The sequence below is a fragment of the Desmodus rotundus genome, chromosome 6 (assembly GCF_022682495.2).
Source record: "Desmodus rotundus isolate HL8 chromosome 6, HLdesRot8A.1, whole genome shotgun sequence".
In the NCBI taxonomy this organism is placed as follows: Eukaryota; Metazoa; Chordata; class Mammalia; order Chiroptera; family Phyllostomidae; genus Desmodus; species Desmodus rotundus.
Window position 1 is genome coordinate 154,000,779 of NC_071392.1, and position 15,225 is coordinate 154,016,003.

The following is a 15,225-nucleotide window of genomic DNA, read 5'->3' on the forward strand; positions in this document are numbered from 1 at the left end:
AACCAAGTTTCTGTATCTTTTTAAAAATACAAACTATATTAAGGGACAGATTTGGGCCACTTTTACCTTACATCCAGTGATCTTGCCTTTATAATTTGTTCTAAGTCATCGCTAGGAGCTATGGTTTTTAAGAGACTGTATGGTATTAGCAGCATAAATTAGTGGGGGGAATGTCTGTCTTAGGTCTCAGCGTTCACTGAGTAAAGGTTAAGTTGACCTTGATTAGACTGTTTCACTACCTTTTTGATGCATAAAATAATTTATCCAAACATGTTTTAAAAATAAATTTCGAAGGATTTTTAGAAAGTGCAAATAGCGTGAGAGTAGTTTCCCAGAAAGGCTTGTATTTTATATCACACTGACATTTGTGAATCATTTTATTTTTTTTTCTTATCAGCTATTTGGTAAAAATCCACAATTTGCTAAAATGGTTAATAGGACACAAATACAGACATTTCATATGATGTACCATGTAAATGTAAACCTTTGTAGTTACATGTTTTTGTAGCAAGAGAATTGTTTTAAAAGGCATGTAATTTATTAGCTATCGGTAGCTTCTTTATTGCCTTGCCGCGCTGCAGTAATAAATAAAAGAAAGTGAACTGATTTTACAAATGGCACACAAGGTGCACATTTTGTGGGGAAAAGTCTTTTTTTAAAGAATTGGCATTAAATCCTTTTTTTGTGATGACAAAGAGGCTAAGAGTGCAAACTGTATTTCCTGTTTATCGAAAACAGTCTTTCTTTCTCGGGGGCATTTTTCCCTATGGTCATCGGGGGATTTCAAAAGCAATAAAGTGTGGAATCATTGTTCGACTTGAACAGTATTAAAACTTAGGTTTTAATTTCAGTGCAGTAATAAGATTTGAACCTGTCTCACATTACAGCACTGTGAGGCATTTAGCAATTGTATTTTAAAAGAGGTTTTTAAGATGCAGCTCACTTGTGAGCCGACTGTCTGTCAGTAATTAATAGTTTTTCTTCAGCATAGGCTGTTGTGATCAGACCAAGAAATATCTGGGTTTTTAGGAACACATTACGATAATTGTGAGTGTTTATTCCTAATTAGCCTGAATGTGTAGTAATTTTTAGCTCCTCTGCCTGCTCCAAAGAAAAAAAGAGAGTGGCGTTTAAAGCTATAGTGTATCTCTGGGCTTTTAAAAATGTGAATGTGCATGCACGTATTTCAATAAGCTTTATGCCCAGCAACATTATATGTCAGTCGACTCATTCATCAACCAAGTCTTTTCTCCTTCAATATCATTTCCTAATTTGTAGACATTGCATCATTTCTATATGTAAAAAAACCCATGTTGCCAGATACAGTACCATATGCACAGCCGAACCCAAACTGAAGATCAGGTTCTTCGGTACCCAACATTGAAACTCATCTTTACTTCTCAAGAAAGACTTGAAAATATGAGCATTTCTGTTACATCATTTGTGGCAACATGCTTGCTGATGAAAGATTGTATTTACCATTTTGAATTGCCATTGAAAATAATCGCCCCTACAGAAGGAAACATCCGTACAATAGCGCATGGTTAAAGCTGCCATCAATTTTTAACATTTGAGGGTTGAGCTATGACCTTTTATGATGACTGTGAACAGTAACTGCCTCCATTAGCCATAAGTTTTGTTTCTTTATTTTAGTAGATGGCCTAGACTGTAAATATTAGGGAATCTAAAATAAATCAACATATTATCCTAAGGATACAAAATGTAAGAGCTATTTGTGGTTGGGAACCTTTGACAGATAGTTCGGATGGAGCAGACGATTGCCTGCCTGGGTATCTGGTCTCCACTGCCGTGCCTGCGGGCAGTTTAGTGCTATGGTTGTATATATTGATGTCAGGGTTAGTACTGAGTGGCTAGCAGTGACAGATGTCTATAATTACAGGCAGTGCTTCCAGTATTTCTGAAAAGCCAGGCTATGTTGAACAATTATCTTATTTCTGCCTTGCCAAAGAGCATGTTCCAGTTGCTAGTATTAGCATTGGTGAATCAACGCTTCATCTGCTGCCTTGGGACAAATGTGGGAAAAGCACTTGGTTATAAAACACAAATGCAAAACATCTTTTCAGCATTTTGAATTCGTTAAGTTCAGTGTTTTCCTAATTTTTATCTCCCAGAACGTTTCTGTTGAAGGAACCCTGAAATGTAAAAGCACATTTGGCAAACTCATTGGGGTTTTGTTTCCCCCTAGGCCTGCGTGGCTCCCCAGCGCCGGCGTCCCTTGCTTTCCTGAGTAGATGTGTTTAAGTGAAGTTGGCTCTGAAACAGCTTCCCCCAATGTGAACTACAGTTCCTGACTGACGCCCATCACAAAATTGGATGCGCGTTTCTGTGGATAATCTCTCACACCTTTTGAGGAGGGAAATGGTCAAATGGTAGGCTGTGCCGAAGTGTGTGCGGCACCTCAGGACGCGGACGGCCTCACATTTGCTGAGAATCGCGAGTCTCAGCTTTTGTGTTAACCCTTTCTTCTTAGTCTTAGTCTTTCTTCTTTAACTTCTTCCTCTTTTATTATTTTTTAATATTTTGACAACAGTTGGCATTCAATATCATGTTAGTTTCATGCGAGCCTTCGATCGCTTCTCGTTTTTTCTTACCTCCCAGTGTCCCTGACCACGTTCTTGCTTGCTTCTGCATGGTCCACTTCCCTCGCTCATTAGAAGTGTTCACGCATGGTAGTCCCAGTTCTCAACCTCCCTTTTTCCTGCCCCTTTGCATTTATGGAACAGAGCTGCAGTAGCACACACCCAGCAGGTGCAGCTGCCTTACACACAGTTTCCAACCTGAATATTCCTGATGTCCCTAAAGTCCAAGGCACTGGGCACTATGCCCATGTGGTAACTTACGAATTCCATGTACTCAGATAATGCAGAATGAGAAATGCCTAGGAAATACCACTTGAGAATGTTTTGTCTCCACCCTTAATTTAATTTATATTGGGTTTCGACCTTGGGCTTGACCATTTTGTGAGGTTATTCATTACATTTCTCATTTAGTCTTCTCAGCAACATTCTGTGTAGTAGATACGATTATCTCCATTTTACAGAATAGGAAATAGATTTCAGGAAGGTTGTAAACTTGTTTAGAGGCAGACCCTGGGATTTGACCCAGTCATCTTACTCTAAACCCGGGGTTGCCTTCCACGGTACCTATCGCATTGCCTGTGCCTGTATTTAGGCACGAGTCCAGGCACGGTCAGGTTTAAGTGCGATGTTTGGTAAGACCAGCAGCACAAGTTTCATCCCCAGACTTGCTGCTTTACTTCCCAAGGAAAAAAACTTATCTCTACAGCCACATATTGGACCTCTAGTCCTGGTGAGCCATCATCACAAGAGAGCCAAGCTAGGTCCTGGATATTTGATATCTAGGAAGATAGCAACTCAACTACAAGAAAAGCAACTCAACTCATAGTCTAGTGTCAGAGATCGATATTATATTTATATCTGAAAGGCATTTCATTTCTGTTCTTACTGAGCCTGTCACACAGAATCGAGGTAACTTTGGTTAATAACATTGTGTAAGTTTCAGAGATAGAACATAATTCTGCGTAAGCTATGGCACACTTACCACCAAAAGTCTAGTTTCCATCCAATACCATGCATTTGACCCTTTACCAAAAACTTGATAATTTTAAACTAATGGTGGTATTCTGACACCAATTGTCTGTGTGCAGTCATTTGCCAAAGAAAACTTAGAGAATTGGGTGGACTCACTGATCTGAACTGGGGAGACTCTGATAATTTGTTGGTCACGGGGATGGCAATCATCTAGTCACCCAGTAAGCTGAGAACTTACCCAGGAAATAGGAATTTGTGTTGACTCCAAAAGAGGAGGATGGGGCTCAAAACTGGGAACTTCAGTGATGCAGACGAGCCCTTGAGATAAGACATCACCTGCTGCCTCCTTTCCCAGCACTCCTCCTGCTCCTCCTCCTGTAAAATCGAGGTTATCAGTAGAAGATACGAGAGTGGGAGGTAGGCTGGCTTTCATAAGGGCTCTTTCCCTTCTAACCACTCTTTTTTAACCGTTACTAAAGCTACTCATGTACCTACTTAGAACATATACCTATTTTCTAGCATCTAGTTCAGATAAAGCACAAAGAAAAGAGACAGGCATCATGGTGCGTGCCTTGTAACCTTCATGTCAGACTAATGTGTCACTATATACTATCTAATAATAATAGCAGCCATGTACTGACCCCCTGGTCTAATGGCTAATAGCTAATGTTTATTTGGTGCTTCCTTGTACTAAAAATTTCCCAAGCATTTCTGACCCTGTGCTGGCAGTGCTGTATATAATACAACATATGATGACAAGAATAATGATGATAATATAATAATAATAATAATAATAATAATAATAATAATAATAATAGCTAACACGGAAGTTTTACTGTGTGTAAGGCCTAAATGCTTTGCATAAATTAACTACTTTAATCCTCTCAGAGATTCTGTAAATTAGGTCCTACTCTCATCTCCATTTTATATTTGAGAAAACTAAGGTTTGGAGGGTAAGGAACTTGCTCTAAATCACTCAGTCTGTGAGAGAATCCAACTAGTCTTGGCCTTCAGAATCTGCCCTTGACCACTTTACTAGACTACCTTCCCGTCTGTGAGAGCACTCGTGATACTGTTCTTTCCATTTTACAGATGAAGAACTAAGGCTCTGAGAGGCCGATTAATTTTAACCAGGATTATAGAGTTAATTTATTAAATAAAAATGTTCATTCAGCGCCTGTTTAGCCAAGCATCGTGCTAGGCTGGCTAGCAAGTAGCAGAGTCCGACTCTAACGCCGCCGTGCGTTGCCCCGTGTCTCCTCCCCGGTGGGTGAAGTCGTCTAAAAGATATGCTCGGTTAACTCGCTCATTTCTGTCTTCTTACTGAGAGAAGAATATGCTTCCTTGGCAGCTGTGTCCACCATTTGGGTTTTTGCCTATGTCATAGCCCATTTTCAACAGAGAAGTGTTCACTAGGAAGACTAGGCTGCGGGCAGCACGAGCCTGTCCCACAGACACTGCCTGCGCAGAGAACCCAGGCCTTAGTGTCCGGGGGCGTTCATGGCCCATCAGAAGGTGAGCTCTGACCCACCGCTGTGGGTAAGTTAAAGTTGTCGCAAACCAGGCTGGTATGATAGACAAATGGAAAGGGACAAGGCTCTGTAGGGACAAGATCTTTGAGTAAAATTTCAGACTATTATGAAAACAATGAAACTAGCCAATGGGACAAGGTTGCAAAAATATAGATGATGTCGTTGACCCCCCCCCCACCCCCGTTTATTCCCTGAGACTTTACTCCTCTACCCCTCGTGTCAGGTGATTCCTCGCAGAGGGACAGCGGTCAGTCTCTTAGGAGGGTGGTGCAGAAGCAATGTAGAAAACAGGACATGATGTTTCAGGGAGGCGAGGTAGAGGCAAGAATAGAGTCATATTATCAGGAAATGTGTGAATAAAATAAAGACGTTAGGGGTGGAAATGGGGACCTGGTGAAGATCATAACCGCCACTGTAACCATAGTTTGGTGTGCTGTTAGAGGATTTGGGGACAGTGTATGTGTAAGAATTTGATTAAGTGGCGGAAGACTCAGTATGATTTACTTACCCACTGAATGACTATAGAAATGAGTTCCATTTATTAAAGATGCACTTTTACCCATGAGAAGGTGACTTGGCCTACTTAAATCATTAGCCCCACTTGCCACACTTGTATAAATACAGTGTCTCATAGGAAGCAGGAGTACTAACAGACTCTTTTAAATAGTTCTGTCAATATTAGTTATAATTGGTTCTTTTTTAGGGCTATTCTTTAGTAATTGGATTCTTGAAATGTTCCATGGAATCCATCTAACCACATCTAGGCTTGGAATAGCACTTCTCCAGGCCTCTGCTCCCGGCCTCCAGAGTAAATCCAAGTCCCAGGAATATGTTAAGTGACAGCCACAAAGATCCGGAGCCACACTCTCCCCGTATCTGAAGTTGGGAAGGCCTTCTGCTCTTCCCTTATCCCCGATGCCAGGTGGCAGGTCCCTAAACTCTGTGCTTTTCAGGGTGTACGCCTGAGGAGTGATGTGTCCCGAGTTCCAGAGAAGGCTTGGAAAGTAGTGAAGGTGAGTTGAGTTGCTGGTTATTATGGTGGGTCACCAGACTTTGCCCTTGTCTCACCATAGGTCCAGATGCTTAGCACCAAAATAGGCACGTGCTCGCAGTGACATTCGTAGGGGTGCGTTGTGCTGGCTCCCCCTTTCATGCAGTATACAACCCTGCAGCGTGGACATTTTATGGCCAAACGTCCACTGGTCAGCTAATAAGCCGTGTTAACTGCCCAGGCTCTGCTTTGGCAGAATCTTGCAGAGTGTGCTTGCGGAGTGTGAAAGCAACTACATTCCCAGATCGTAACACTTCTGAACCAGCCAGTTCTAACCAGGTATCCATACTGAAAAGAGAAAGCTTTATTTGGCACCTGTTACTGAGCAGTATCTGGTGCCATTGGGCCCCCGTGCCAGAACAAGTTTCCGGCCGACACCACTGAGAGGTGTGGGGCGTTAGCGTAAAACAAGTCTTTTCTTTGCTGATTTCCACCACCATCACCCTCTCACAAACTTCATCCAGCATCAGCTCCTTTGCTCCAAGATCTAGTCATGCCATCTTACAGATCGCTGTTGCAAAAAATTGTGAACGAAATGCCTTAAATGCCCCTTGAAATCATGCTCTCCAAACCTTCTACCAAAATTAGTCAAGCCTTCTTCCAACAGCCCTGTGCCATCGCCACGGTTAGCTTCTCACTGTATGATCTCGGGGAGATAATATATTTACCCAGGGCTTCACCATGGCGTCAGCCACAGAAGACTAGTTTAACAGCAGCTTGGCCCCCGACGCGGCGTGAGCTGGCAGCCAGCGGGAGGAAAGCTGTATCAGGACAAATGCACACTGCCCATCCCCTCTAGTTGGCTTTCAGCTGGTTGCGCCGCAGGAGCCTTTCTATGGGCTGCGGATCCTGTGACCAGTAACTGGTGCGCTCGACCCAGGTCCCTCTTGGCTAGCGAAGGCCTGTCGGGAGACATTAGGTTCGTGCTGGTGGAGATCCTTAGTCAGCGGCTCCCTGAAGGGAACCGAGGCAAACAGCCAGCTTCTGTTGAACAGGTGGTAGTTAGACCTCCGATCTGGGCGGGGGTGGGAGGGAAAGAACCTCTCCAAAATTACCAGTAGTGCTGGTTTTCACCCTGTACCTGCATTCCTCTTTCTAATAAATGATTGTTTAGACACTAATCCAAACATATCTCTGGCAGCATCTGGAGCCCTTCCTTAGCAGCCTGGATTTGGGCCCAAGTGAGGAACGGAAACCCCACTGGGGTGCAAGCAAAAGAGGAAGCATGTTCTTAGCCATGCATCAGTGGAGGCCCCTGCTGGGAGAGGGGATTATCGCAAGGCAGCAGGCAGCCCTGCACCCCAGCCTGCTGGGCTCCTGCTTTGTGCCACAGGATGTGGAGCGGAGGAAACGTGAGGCCAAAGGGGTGGCTCCAAGTTGTCTTACACAATAGCTTATTCAGGCAGATTGGGATGCCTCTTAAGAGATTTGTTAGGTATGTGTCCCCTCAGCAAGATGGCCACCGCAGATGGTGGGCTCACATATTCCAGTTGAAGTAAATACTTCCCGTTCGTATTTATTTTACACTTCCATAGCCAGCTTTTCTTTATCAGCTGCCATTCTGATTAAGGCAAGCAGATTCCTAAACATTTACCACTTGGTTTCCAACATATATTATGGTTTGAAAATTACATTCGGGCAAAAGATTTTTTTTACTTGTGATTTTGGTCCTATATTTTGTGATGTTATGTTAGGTGATATGGAAGAAATTAATAACCCCAGATCGATGTGGATCTAGTCACTGTCACTGAGTCTGTATGTTTAATATGCAGCAATGATGTTTGTACCGTTAATTCTCTGGATGTGGTCATAAGGAAACTGTGATGATCGTGTTTTATTCTGCTTCAGTGTTGATGAAAGAGCTAGTGTCTTTAGTTCCAAGCCTTTTGCCTCCAAATGATGAAATGCCCTGTTCCCTCTTCCACCTGTCTCCTCCCCCCACAAGCCCCTTACAGAAAGGGCTCTCTCTTGTAGAAAGCGCTGCATCGACCTCAAGGGCACTTGAAGCCTAAGACAAAAGAATGGAAATCAGTCTCTTACTCATAACAAATGAGTTCACACTCAGTTCCAAAATTCTCTTCCGAAGGAATGTGAATTCTTTCATTATATTAGATCCTTCCTGGTGACAGATTTTTGTTTTGCCAAATTACAACCGGTTAAAAACAATCTTGATTGATAAGTCGTTTCAATAGATTGCAATGATACTTTAAAATTTACAACAATTCTTTTTCATTTTGTGGTATCAATTTTGCATTATTATATGTGGATTTTCGAGACTAAATTGGTTCAGGAATATACATCATCTGACGGCAGAATACTTCGTTGTTGATTTCCACAGCACTGCTAATTTCCTACATGGGGCCTGCTTGCAAAGGCTCTTTGCGAACAGTTATAGAAGGCCTAAGGGTATTAACTTACTGTAATTTTCTGAAGATTCATTATCCAAAATCTTAATTCATTATAACAACTCTTATGAAAACCTGCAGAACCAGTTTTTCTCTTTTATTTTCTTATTTGCACAGAATGAGCGATTCATTGTTCTTTTTAATTTGTTTCATGTGGTGCTTTTGAGTACATTTCATAGAGGGCTGTTATTGAATTTCTGTGGCTGTCATTATATATCCATACAACCTTTAGGAACTAATATTCCGGGTTTCCCAGTTCTGTAATCTACTTCAAATTTAGGGATTGACATAATTAGTTTCTTCAAAGTTATAACCAGAATGTTAGAGACAGCACTGCAGATACTGAAGACCTAGGATTAGGATTGGAAAAAGAAAGTAATTTAAAAATTATCACAGCACATGCTTTTATTCTTTACTAAACGGAATTTACAGCTCAAACTCTTATTGCTATTTGTATGTTTATTCCCTCGTCTGGATTTCTTATCTCATCTGCTTCCTTTTTAAAAACCAGATACGAGGTCATTTACGTTCCCCAAATACTCACGCGCAGTGTCTGCCATTTGGTTACTTGAGAAGATAGAGATGCTTCGGTCATTGAAGTAATGTACACAGAGCCAAACGCTCTTTTCTGAAAATTGAAATCACCTTCATGTAAAATAAGTAGAGATAAGAAAACAAACATGGTAAAAACAGTTTTTAAGAACACGCCTTCTCAAATCTGTAGTAATGGCAATTTCTTACATTTCTAACAGTTTCCTGTATCTCAGGAGCTAGAGAGATGGATGGCTGGTTAAAATGGGCCATTTTTCTAGCTTCTTGGGCAGTAACTAATTAGAAGTGGAGAGAGTTTGGTTTTGTGTCATGAAACTTTGAAGCGTTCTACCTTAAACAAATGCCATTTCTGACCTTCACTAGAGTGTGTTGACTGATCGTGTATGTAAAGATTTCTAGGTTACACAAATTTTAAAGTTTTGTTTGCTTGAACCCTCTGTGGGCCGTGTCATAATCTTCGAGGTAAGCTCCTTCTCATCCCGCCGCCGTTTTTCTGTAATGGGCCTCTCCTGGAAAGGCAGTAGCGGACACCCTGAGCCCCTGCTGTAAGGAAAGGTTCGTGAAACGGAGCAGGAAGGGAAGCAGCATTTGTTGAGTGACTACTAAATGCCAGCCAGCCTCTGTGTTAGGGATCATGATTTATTTTCCCCAAAAGCCCATCAAGAAGGCGTTAGGATCATTATTCCTGTTTACAGGTAGGAAACCGAGATTCAGAGAATTTAAGTGACGCCTAGTTAGTGGTAGACCCGGGGTGGAAATCCAGACCTTTGGGACCAAAGCCTGTGCTTTTCCTCGTTGCTAAGTTCGTCAAGACAGTTCATGTAAGTACTTCCGGATATGTAAAGAGCAGTAGACACCTGCCCTGCCCTCAGGCAGCACATGCTTGAAATACCGGAGGAAACAGTAGAGCACAGTTGGAAGTCGTGGAGGAAAATGCATTTTCCGTATTCACAGGGAAAGTACATGCTAAACACGGTCGTCTTTCATATAGTGTGAGAAGTGCCGAGAACAGGCTGGAACAGTGGGTGCTCTGAGTATTCAGAGGAGAGCTCCTCTTTCTGGATCCACAGGAAGAGCTGCTTCCAGAAATACTGTTTCAGCATTAAGAACACATCTTTTTAAATAACAAAATTTTGCCACTGGTCACCTTCGGTGAGTGGAGTTTGGGGTGGGTTATTTTTAGGAAAAAGGTACACTAAAAGAACCTTATGGGTTGTTTTCATTTTGTAAAAAAAATTTGAATGAAGTGGAATCAGCCAAAATTAACATTTTAATACTACCTTATTTTAGCCATTTTACATTTTTTGAGTATTGGGCACGAGAAGTAAAAGACACCATCATCTCTGCCCACAGGGAGCTTACAGTCCAGTAGAGAAATACAGGCATATTAAAAAAGGAGGAAGGGAGGCAGGAAGGCACCGGCGGACAGGCAGGAACTAGGTCACAACGGAAGCATCTCTGATGACGTGGCACATGCAACCAAAGACGTAACTGCTGCGTTGTACCCTTCACAGACAGACGGACTATGCCGTGAGCTTCGTCTTTACTTCTTAGATTTTTGCTCATTTTTCACTGTGATCAAATTATCTTAATTCTGAGATAAAAGATTCGAAATCTGTGAACTAAAGTGAGTTTTTACCTCACCTTGCATTCCTGTGCTGTCTATAGTCCTTTCTTAAAATCAGCATCACCATGTAGTTCCTTCCGGCTGTCATAAAAATTACTTTTGGTGAAATGATAGAAGTTGTAGATAATGTCAAAACCCACAAATAGTGTGTGAGAATTTTCTCTGTAGAGAACTTTCATTCGCTTGTTTTATGATAAACAATTTCATAGATCTCTTCTCACTGGACGTATCACTTCTCACCCCCAAATTAGGTGTGTCTATGGCATGATTAAATGCCAAACGTTTGGAGACATTTTCATATCACCCCTATGTTCTCTGAATGGCACGGTGCCTTGGAAAATGTGAGACAGCCTTTTAAAAGAAATGCAGTAATCATACATTGATTTTAAATGACCCTGTCACACAGGAAAACAAATCAGATTGTTGCTCTTAATGAGCTTTTCAATTTGCTATTCAGTAGATCAGATAAGTGGATTTAGAGGTAATGGTCCTGTTCAGTACTCCAGCCTGACTGTCAGGTCCTGGTGGAGGAGGGAAATCCCTGGGGACAAAAGCGTTGACACAGTTCTGGATGGGATAATGGGAATCAAAGCTAATGGATGATAAAAGGAATGGTGCAAGTTACAAGGATAATTGTGGATTAAAGCCCTGCCATGTGTCAATGTTGACTGTTTTTTCTGGTATCTCACTGGGTCAAGGCTGATGCTTCGGGAAACTGTTTTGACAGCAGAGCACAACAGGCCCGCCTGTCTAGCCTACGCCTTTCTCGCGTGCCAGGGACACCACAGCAAACTTGCTTGTAAGAACTGTTAATACAAAAACGTTGTTTAACTGTTGAAATATGTTAAATGGTTAAAAGCACATTTTAGTTATGTTCTTATTCAGAGTGCCATGGGTAAAATCAAAATTAGAATAATCCTGAGTTTTGTCCGTAAAAAAAGCATTTGTAGAGCCTTGAAAGTGTAAAATTTGATTTTCCAAAAAGCAATACATTGTCGCGGGGGTGGGGGACGGACACCCAATTACAGTGTGCAGAGTCCTGTGGTGGAGGGATGGGAGGGCCACTGTGGAGATGCAAAGGAGAGGGCGCCTCCCTGCTGGGGAGGGAAGGGAGGTTTCAGAGGAGAGATGACTTTTGCAGGGGAATCAGGAAGAGGAGGAAGAAGGCAGATTCAGGCAAAATGAAAGCTTGTGTGCTCACAGAGGTCCAAAATTGCATGAGAAGCCTCAGTTTTCCAGCAGCATTTCATGTGGCTTCAGGTTGAGGGGAAATGGTAGATGACAGGTAGGTCAGGGTCAAGTTCTGAAGGGCCTCGTATGCCACTCATCCTATCACTGTGAGATTTTCCAAGGGGCCCAATTCACTCCCACCCGTGGGAGCGGTTTGGGGTCAAGGTGAGATAAGGAAACTTCCCTTTCTACCTGCGATTCTCTTTGAGCCTTGTGCTCGAAGGTTCTGATCATTGAGGACGAGTAGTGACTAACTTGCCTAGGTTCTCTCTTCCTAGTTTCCTCTTCTCCCCAAACATCTTACAAACACAGTCACGCCTTCAGTCTTAGAAGAGATGAAGGCCAACCCTCACCAGCAGAGTCACAGATACCGTAATTGAAATGCCTTTTTGATGGCTCAGAAGTCAGCAGAAGAGGCAACAGGAACTTGGGTCCCCCGGCTTCTCCCGCCACCCTCGTGCTCCTCCTTTCCTCCTCTTGCCTTCTCCACCTGCACCCTCTCCCCGCCTTCTCCCCGCTTCTGGTGGACTTTACTGGCCTGAGGAGCTTTTGGCACAGGACTTAGGTTGAAAACCTGGAACATAAACTTCTGGTTTGAATAGTGTTTAACATCCAGATATGAGACCTGGGCAATGAACGGCTTTGCTCCCCTGTATAGCCCTACAACTCCGGGTGCCCTGTGAGTGCTTTCTCGCCTTCCTGACCTGTGGCAGTGTATCAAGCTGTAGTGGACGTACGGGCAGAGAGAGTGAAAACTAAGCTGCCGTACCATGGGAAAGGGGCTGGTCCATAAAGAGTGAGAAAACGCAAGCACAGGGGATCAAGTCGCAGAAGAGAAATCCCATGCAGCTGGTGTCTGGCAGGGATAACCTGGAATCACACCAGAGCATCAGGGAGTACGGAGGTGTTAACCCACCTCTCCGCTTTGCCAGGCTGTTAGGGAATATTCCATTGGCTGCCGGTGGTGTGTTCCCAGTTGAAGTGGGTGTGTGTTTATCAGCCTGGTGTGGCTTGGGTTGGGACAGAAATGTCGCACACAAACTCTGCACCCTCTGCAAACTGGATGCTTAGCAGGTTCCCAGGCCCTGGTGTACTCAGCAGAGAGTTCCTGAGCCTGGGGTTTCGGTTTCAGCGTGGAAAGTAAGACCTGTCTCTGTATTGGGGAGAGCTTAATTGAGAGATATTTGAGACTTTCTGTAAATTCTTTAACTTTATTTTTTAAATCATTTTTTATAACTGCCTACCATAAGCCCGAATTATCTGAAGGCTTGCTGAAAACTGGAGTGGATGGAAGCTTTGTACATGGTGGAGCCTTTGATTGAGGCACTCGGATTTCTAGCCCTTTACCTCCGTGCTCCTGTCTTTGAGAAAGGGGCGATTTACCTCTCTGAAAAAAAATTGTGCAGCGTAGTGTGCTGGGAGTGAGCCGAGTGTGTGAGAGTGGACGTCTGTGTCGTTCAAAATGAGAGGTGCTTCCTGGAAGGGAAAGAGGGTACATTTTTAAATTATAAACATTTTTTTAAATTCTTGATTTGCTCTGCTCCCCACCCCCCACTCCCGACCTCCGTGTGGGTGAAACAGTGCATTAACTCTTACATTTGTTCAATTTGATAGCCTTTTGAAAATATACTAATGGTAAAGCCTTTAACAAGGAATGTTTTCACGCAGGTGTATGCCCGCATGTCAGAAGTCTTAGGGATAACGGATGACAGCCACGTTCTGGAGACCTTCGTGACGAAAATGTGAGTTCCCACTTTGGCTCTTTGGTTTTTCTGTGCTGTCGTTGCTGGTTTGAAGCTAACAGACCTTTTTACTTTGTCTAAATCTTTTTGTAAATACTCATTTTCTTAATAAATGGCTTTAAAAATTAGGCTTTAATTCTTAGAATGGTAGCAGGGTTTTTAATTAAAACTTAATTTCTCAAGTTTAAAGTTCACCATCCAGGAGACATTGGGATTGGTCAAGGGCTCAATACCACGGCAGCGTGCAACACCAAAACGTGAGGTTAGAAAGTGTGCAGACTTGACTCTTCAGGTTCCCTGGGCGGTATGTCTTTTAATTAAAGAGAAAATACCCCACTTTGAAGAGCAGGGGAAGAGATTATTGCACCTTGGGATCACTGAGAGAGGTCTGCCTGCCTCATCGCGGGGCAGGCGTTGGCCGCAGGAGGGACAGATGGCGGTCGGGACTGATGGCGGTCGGGACACGGTCATGGAAGCGGAGTTACCTTAGAGTGCCCGCAGAAACCGCTAGTGTCCGCTCAGAAACATGACTTTGCGCACTTACCCGACCCCGGTCTACCTCCACGCGGTGTCCCCATGTCTGTGTGCCACAGGAGTGGCGCTGTCTTGCTCACAGAGTAAAAGCCAGATAAACAGTCATGATCGTAAGAAGCGAGTCTGGAGCAGCAAGGTTGGCGGTTCGTTTCTTGGTGGTGACCGTGAACCTCTCTCCCTCTGACTTCCTTTGTAAGTCTTGCTGCCTTCCCAAGTACGTGTTTAGATGCAGGCTTCATGTGTCTCCTGTAAAACACTTAGGCAGCTTTCTAATTTGCAAAACTAAATTTACAGAATTATACACCATTTGGAGGGTAGTGTCCATCGTACATCGATTGCTTATAATTTTCAATGTGTTGTATCAAAAGAATAAAGTAAAAACTGTTCCACTGGTATTTTGTGATGGAGGCCTTCTGACTTCCACGCATGCGTGGGTATTTCCGTGTTCCCCCTGTACAAGCTAGTACCTGACTGACAATTACAAACTTCTTTTTCTGGTGCAGCGTGACAAACCTTAAATACTGGGGACGATGCGAGCCTGTGATCTCAAGGACTCTCCAGTTCCTGAGTGACCTCTCTGTTGGATATCCTTTCTGCTGTGTGTCTGATCATCTGTACACACAGCCTAACGAGTGTGTGCTGTTGGCTAGGTGTTCTCCTTATCGTTTTTGCAAGTTTTTTAAAAAAATGAAAAGCCTTTGATTTAGCCTTATCTGTAAATGCATGTTTTTGAAAGATTTACATTAGCTTCATACTGTCCTATATTCAGAGTCACAATGAATGTGGATGGATGTATAGACTCCTAACTGAAGTTCTGCTTTATACAGACCCAGGTTAATAAGTTGTTATGTGTGAAAGTGTGCGGCCACATGTGTTTTTGCCCATGACTTTACATGATTGTCCGGAAGCTCTTGTTTTGAAAGAAAGCATGTAACTAATTCTAAGAAGGTCAAAATGCTCTAAAAATGCTACCTTATCAA

At 43.0% G+C, this 15,225-nt stretch overlaps 1 protein-coding gene across 2 annotated transcripts in view; it reads left to right on the forward strand.

Annotated features, from left to right (window-relative positions):
- RANBP17 (RAN binding protein 17) overlaps positions 1-15,225 on the forward strand; it is a 232,708-nt gene that overhangs the window by 127,418 nt on the left and 90,065 nt on the right. The window contains exons 15-17 of one of the 2 annotated variants that reach the window (XM_053927056.1): positions 6,058-6,117; positions 13,638-13,711; positions 14,749-14,829. In XM_053927056.1, the coding sequence (XP_053783031.1) occupies positions 6,058-6,117; positions 13,638-13,711; positions 14,749-14,829 (215 nt within the window). The remainder of the gene's footprint in view (positions 1-6,057; positions 6,118-13,637; positions 13,712-14,748; positions 14,830-15,225) is intronic. The other variant, XM_024577058.3, reaches the window with a different exon arrangement.